Source organism: Microtus pennsylvanicus, chromosome 9 (assembly GCF_037038515.1).
Source record: "Microtus pennsylvanicus isolate mMicPen1 chromosome 9, mMicPen1.hap1, whole genome shotgun sequence".
Taxonomy (NCBI): Eukaryota; Metazoa; Chordata; class Mammalia; order Rodentia; family Cricetidae; genus Microtus; species Microtus pennsylvanicus.
Window position 1 is genome coordinate 46,932,525 of NC_134587.1, and position 6,000 is coordinate 46,938,524.

The 6,000-nt window shown below is 56.8% G+C and overlaps 1 protein-coding gene across 7 annotated transcripts in view; it reads right to left on the reverse strand.

Annotated features, from left to right (window-relative positions):
• Positions 1-4,747, reverse strand: part of Dnm1 (dynamin 1) — a 44,523-nt gene extending 39,776 nt beyond the window's left edge. For all 7 annotated transcript variants that reach the window (XM_075985821.1, XM_075985817.1, XM_075985822.1 and 4 more), the window contains exon 1: positions 4,462-4,747. In XM_075985821.1, the coding sequence (XP_075841936.1) occupies positions 4,462-4,622 (161 nt within the window). In that variant the 5' untranslated portion in view covers positions 4,623-4,747. The remainder of the gene's footprint in view (positions 1-4,461) is intronic.
• Positions 4,748-6,000: the final 1,253 nt, after the last annotated feature.

Genomic DNA, 6,000 nt, shown 5'->3' on the forward strand with positions numbered 1-6,000 from the left:
CCTGGACGCTCACTACCCGACCAGCCAGGGTTCCCACCTTCTGACCCCAATCAAGCCCAGGAAACTCTGCTCTCCGGGTGCTGGGATCAAATGCCTTCTGCCAGGGTCACCTTTCATCCTTAGTTCCTCCGGGCCACTGGGATGGCAAGGATGGGGGAAGGGGTCCCCTGGCTGAGACCAGCCCCAGCTGTGAGTTCCAGTGTGGCTCAGAGTGCTCTGTGTGTGCCAGGGGTGTGCTCTGGGGAGACCATGGGGTGGGGCGGGGGACTTGATGACTGCCCCCTTCAGGAAGGTCCTCCCCACACCTAGAACGGCTTATTCTTCCTCCGACTTTTCAGTCTATTTAGTTTCACTCTGGGTAAGCCCAGGCCTTGTCTGTTCTCTCTGCCCACCCCAGGCCAGGGACCCCTTGCCTCAGATGGCTGTTATGTCCTCTCTCTTTCTTCAATGTCAGTCTCCAACTCTGAGAAACGGGCTCCCTAGGAAACTGGCTGGGGGGAAAACTGAGCTGAACGCTGAGGGGTAGGCAGTCTCCTGTGGGAGAGTGAAGTCCAGCGCAGAGAAGGGCAGAGAGGGGAGCAGCCACCTGCGTCTCCTCCTGGCTCGCTGTGGGCTCTGAACAGGCGCTCACTCACCACCCCGTCCCACCTGCATGGGGAAGACACATCCCTGCTGCACCTGCATCCTCTCAGCCCTCCACGAATCTCACGGGGGTCATGCTGATATGTTCCTGTCCCCATTTCACAGATGTGAAGATAGTAGATGGTCAAGGATAGAACAAAATGCCTGGGGCTGTTGTGGTCACCACTTTCTCACTGTCCTCCCCACCCTCGGGATCGGGGCAAAGAGTAAGTGCTTACCTGCCATGCTACCCCGGAGGAATGCCGGGAGAGGGGACATGGAGGTGGCCCCACATTGGAGCATCTGTTCAGGAAATACTAGACAGTCATGGGGGTCACAGACACTCCTCCACAGTGACCCCTGCACGATCTCATCTCTCTCACGGGTTTAAATCCCATGTCTGTACTGACAGCTTCCAAATTTATATTTCCCATGTGCCCTCTCCCCAGCTCCCCAACACCTCCAGAAGATGTCTGGAGCATCTCTGGCTCAAAGCGCTCAAGACTGAATCCTCGCTGCCTTGAGCCTATCACTGCCACCCAGTATTCCCTGAGGTTGGTCCTCCCAGACTCTCCTGAAGGTACTAGTGTCAAAGTTACCCTTAATCCCCTCGCGGCCCCTCCCACTCCTGCTCCTGTCCATCAACCAGTGGGACCTGGCCCCAGACAGATCTGAGCCCACATTCTTCGACATCCTTGTAGGAGCCTCCAAGTCCTCCCTCTTGCTCCTCCCTGGCACACATCTGTCAGGATCATCTCAAGTCCTCCACGGATAATGAAAATAAACCAATCTCCTGACAGTGGCCTAAGGCCTCACAGATGCAGCACGCCTACGCCTATCACGGCATCGTTCCTGCCTGGGCAAATGCCAGCCCTAAGGTGCCTGTTTGTGTTTCAAATGGATCCTCTCCTGCCCCGGGCCTTTTGCATTTGCTGTTGCCCGGCCAGGGATCTTCCCCCAGCTTCTCACACAGCTTGGCCCTGCTTGGTTCTCCTGGGTGCGACCTTCCTCTAAGACCTTCTGACCCCTCCATGTGGAAAGCAGCTCTTCTTCCTCCGGGACACTGGCCACATCCTTCAGTTGTCTCAGTTTCTCTGGCTCTAGCATGACCACCGTGGACCCTCCGTGAATGACTGCTAAGGACTGAATGAACTGGCCTCAGTCTACCCCATCTGGAAATGGGAAGCTAAAGAAACAGCACAGACTCAAACAAGTCCTAGCAGGGTCCTGGACCGCTGCTGGGTCGCCTCCATGGCAGAGCTGACACTGGGTGCTTCTGGGTGCCTGGGAACCTGGCTGGCCTGGATTAGCTTGCTCCCTCCAGGGAGTTCTCCACTTCCTCTCCGTGGGGGCTGGTGTGCTAGAAGCCCCAGGAGAAATGAGCTGTTTCCATGCTCACGGGTCTGGGGACCCAGAGCTAGGTAGAGAGGTCGGGAACCCAGGAGGGCTCTTGTAGGGCTGGCTGGCCTCGATTTTGCAGCTCATGTTGCAGCCCTGGCCTCTTCACTAGCTTTAGGGGTCAACACTGCCTCCCACTGGCTCTTCCGCTCTTCCGATCTGGGAACAGTCCTCCTCTGCTGGACACCTGCATCGGGACACTCCTTCCCATCCTACTGCCCGAGCCGAGCCATGGCCAAGGGCACTGGGGTACAAAGGGCAGAGTTCAGGCCTTGCCCTGAAGCTCAGCAGGTAAACAGCGGGCTGTGCCTCTGCCATGGTCTGGGCCGTCCTTCTGCACTCCCAGAGGGCAGGAGCACCATGGATAGGTCCCCAGGCTAAAAGATTCTCAGAGTGTCTCAATGACTCTCTTCTAATGAGCTTAGTGAATGGCTTTTTACCCTTTTAGGAGGTCAAGGTACGTTTCTAGGGATCCCATTCTACAGACAGGGAAACCAGATGACTACATTCCAATGAGTCCCACGGCCAGTGTAGGGTCAAGATGGAGTCTGGTAGGTATTACCCTTCCCGGATAAGTGACCTTGAGTAAAGTCTAAGTCCAGTTGGTCCAGCTATAGGGTGGATATCTATAGGGTAGACATCTATGGGGTGACATCCATAGGGTGGACATCCATAGGGTGAACATCCATAGAGTGGACATCTATAGGGTGGACATCCATAGGGTGGACATCCATAGGGTGGACATCTATAGGGTGGACATCCATAGGGTGTTTGCTTCACTGGAGCTGTCTCAAGGCATGGGAGGAGCTCTGTGGAGATCCCCAGTCTGCACCCCTGACCAGATCACAGCCGAGCTCACAGCAGTGCAGCGAATGCTCAGGGAGTGAGAGATGGGGCCATGGTATAGCGCAGTAAGTGCTCCATAGTCCCCCACCCTGAACAGTCCTGAATGCTGGTCCCCGGGAAGGGGGGCTCATCTATATGATGAGCTGCCTGTATCTGCAGCTCTGGGGTCACATGATCCAGAGACAGCTGCTCCTCTCTGCTGACAAGACAGACACAGCCACTTCTGCTGTGCTATGCCCACATCCCACGAATACATAGCGCTACTCGGATCCTCCCCCTACCTCCAGGGTGGGTTTGCGATGGGTTTCCGGGGGCAGGTGAGGGGTCGTCCAGTCTGCCCATATCACACAGATGTTTGGTAAAGGCAAGGGACTCATCCAAGCTTTTCTAGCAGAACCTGACTTAGACCCAAGACGTCACCCCACAGAGCTCCTGTTCCTCTGGAAGGAGGAGCCCCTGCTTCCCTCTCCCTCATGCCAATCATCTTCTTAGGGATGAAGGTCATTGCAAGAAAGCAAAATTTTCTAGAAAGATGAGAGAGGGAACCATGCAGGTGAGGGGTGAAGGTCAATGCTCCTGTCCCGTCCCTCTGTCCCTCTGTCTGGCACCCCTCCCCACACTGCTCCTGAGCTCATAGAATGATCTACTCTTTCTAAGAACCGGAAATGCCATCTCTGCCTTCCCTTGCTCAAAGGGAGTCTGGGGGGGGGGGTCACGACCCTGCCTGTCCCCCTAAGTTCAAGACCCTTTGTTTCTAAGGCAGCACCCCCACTCTGCCACCTGGTTTTCCCAGCGCCTTGTGGGATCAGAGGCCTGAGGAGGATTAGGCTCTGCAATGGCTCACCACCCTCCACCTCCCCGCCATCCTGCCTCCCGGACTTAGTCATCTCTGCCCTCTGCCGCCTTCTCTCTCCATCACAACCCTTCTACCAGGCCAGGGAAGGAGGACACTGACAGGCCGCCCCCACCCAAGGGGCGGTGAAGCCAGGGGCCGGCTGCTCCGCAAAGGCTCACAAGCCGCTTCCCCTCCCTCCCCATTCCCTTCCTCGCCCCGCAGCCCGCGCCTCCCCCTCCGCCGCTCTGCGCACGGATGGCGGCGGGAGCCGCAGAGGTGTATGTGTGTGTATGTGTGTTTGTGTGTGTGTGAGCATGTGCGTGTGTGAAGGGGAAGGCTGCGCCTGGTCCCTGATGCCCACGGGGCTATATCCTTTTCACATACACAAGGGCTGTCCCTTGTCACGACCAGGAATTCCCACGGGGGCAGAGTCGGCTCCATGGATCCTAGGATGGGAAGGGGGACACTGCCCTCCGGGTGCTGTCCGCTCCCAGCGAGGCGCTGAGTAATGCGGGGCCCCACGGTGCGGGTATTGGCGATCAAGGACAGCCTTTTGCCGGGGTCACCCTGCGGAGGATGGGGTGAAGGAGGGGGCGTGAGAGGGGGACTCCACCGATGTCCGTGGTCTGACGGGGTCGCTGCGGACCCCAGGGCTCGCGTGGGGGGCGGGGGCGCTCAGTCCTCGGGGGCAGCTACCAGCCCGTAGGAGCCCGGGGCGGGGACCCAGGGCACCGGAGCGCGGGAGTCCGCGCCGCTCCTACCTGCCCACGAAATTCTCCAGCACCGAGCTCTTGCCAGCGCTCTGGCCGCCCACCACGGCGATCTGCGGCAGGTCGAGGTCCGCGTTCTGGCCGATGGCGGAGAAGGCGTCCTGTAGCCGATTGACCAGAGGGATGAGGTCTTCCATGCCGCGGTTGCCCATGACTGCAGCGGGCCCGGCGGGCTGCGATCCCGGCTGCCGCTCCTGCTCCGGCTCCTGGCCCCCGGCTTCGCGGCTGCAGCAGAATATCCCGACTGCGTGCGCCGCGGGTCCCCCGCCCCACGGGGATCGGAGCGGAGCGCTTCTCCAGACCTCCGCTAGATGGCGCACGGGGTCTCGCGGGCTGGTCACCATGCGCAGACGCCGCGCGGGGCGCTATGGGTGTTGTAGTTTTCTCCTTCTGCGGCTTTCGGGGCGACTTACCTGTGTTTCTGGGGTACGGATGCTACACCAAAGATATTATTTCTGGCGACGAGAGAGGTGCTAACTCTAGAAGTTGGTTATTATATGGTGGCCATGAGTACTTCATTCTAGGATTCATTTCCAGTAGAGAAACTGAGACCTTAGAGGAAGATCTGGCACCCTCAAGATTGTGATCAGCTGACAAAAATAAGCTCTAGTCCATTTAACCTTGGATGCTTTCTATTCTAGGTTCTGACACTAATTAATAATCTTCAGTATATTCCTTTCTATTTTGGGGCTTCAGTGTTTCTGTTTCTAGGAGAAAGAAAAGACCATTAATTCAACGAATTACATGGAACCTATGATAAGCCAGGCCCCATCCTAAACTCACAGATACAACATAACAAAACAGCAAGACAGCTGTGGTCTCCATGCTCAGATCTTACAGGTGGTGGGACAGACTGGACACAAATAGCCGGAGGCTGGAATGAGAAAAACGGAAGTCGTCTGGGTTAGAAGGCTTGGAAGAACCCTACAGGGAGTGGAATGCCACGTTAGCCGGCAGGAGTCAAAGGTTTTCCGAAGAAGTGACCTTTGAAAAAGGGCCTAAGTGATAAGAAGGAGCCACCAGTAGATCAGGAAAAAGCTCCCTGGTAGGAGGAAGGCCTTCAGGGAGAGATGAAAGCTCTCGTCTTAAACTCTTAGGGCTCTAAAAGGGTGGTAGCCGGGCCCAGAGCTTGTGGAGACTGCCAGGTAGCAGGATGCAAGCCAAGGGCTCTTACAACTCTACTTGCCTGCCTGTGCCTTTCCCCCTGAGAGACCGTGAGACACCATGCCCAGCTACCCATTTTGCACCAAAAGGGACCTAAGTAGGACTTCCCACAAGGAAGCCAAGAAAGGAAGGGTCAGCAGTTCGCTTCCACATGCAGAGACTAGGGAAGGGTCCTAGGAGTTGGAGGCTACTAATTTTTCACCCACTGAATCATGGTTCCTGAGCCAGGCACTATGCCAGTCCTCAGAGACATAGCAGTGAGAAGAACGGCCTTTACCTACACAAGACTTACAGTCGAGTGGGAAAAGGAGGGGCTATAGGCAACTAAGCCAATAACCGTGACTGTTGGATGGCAAGGAGCAGGGA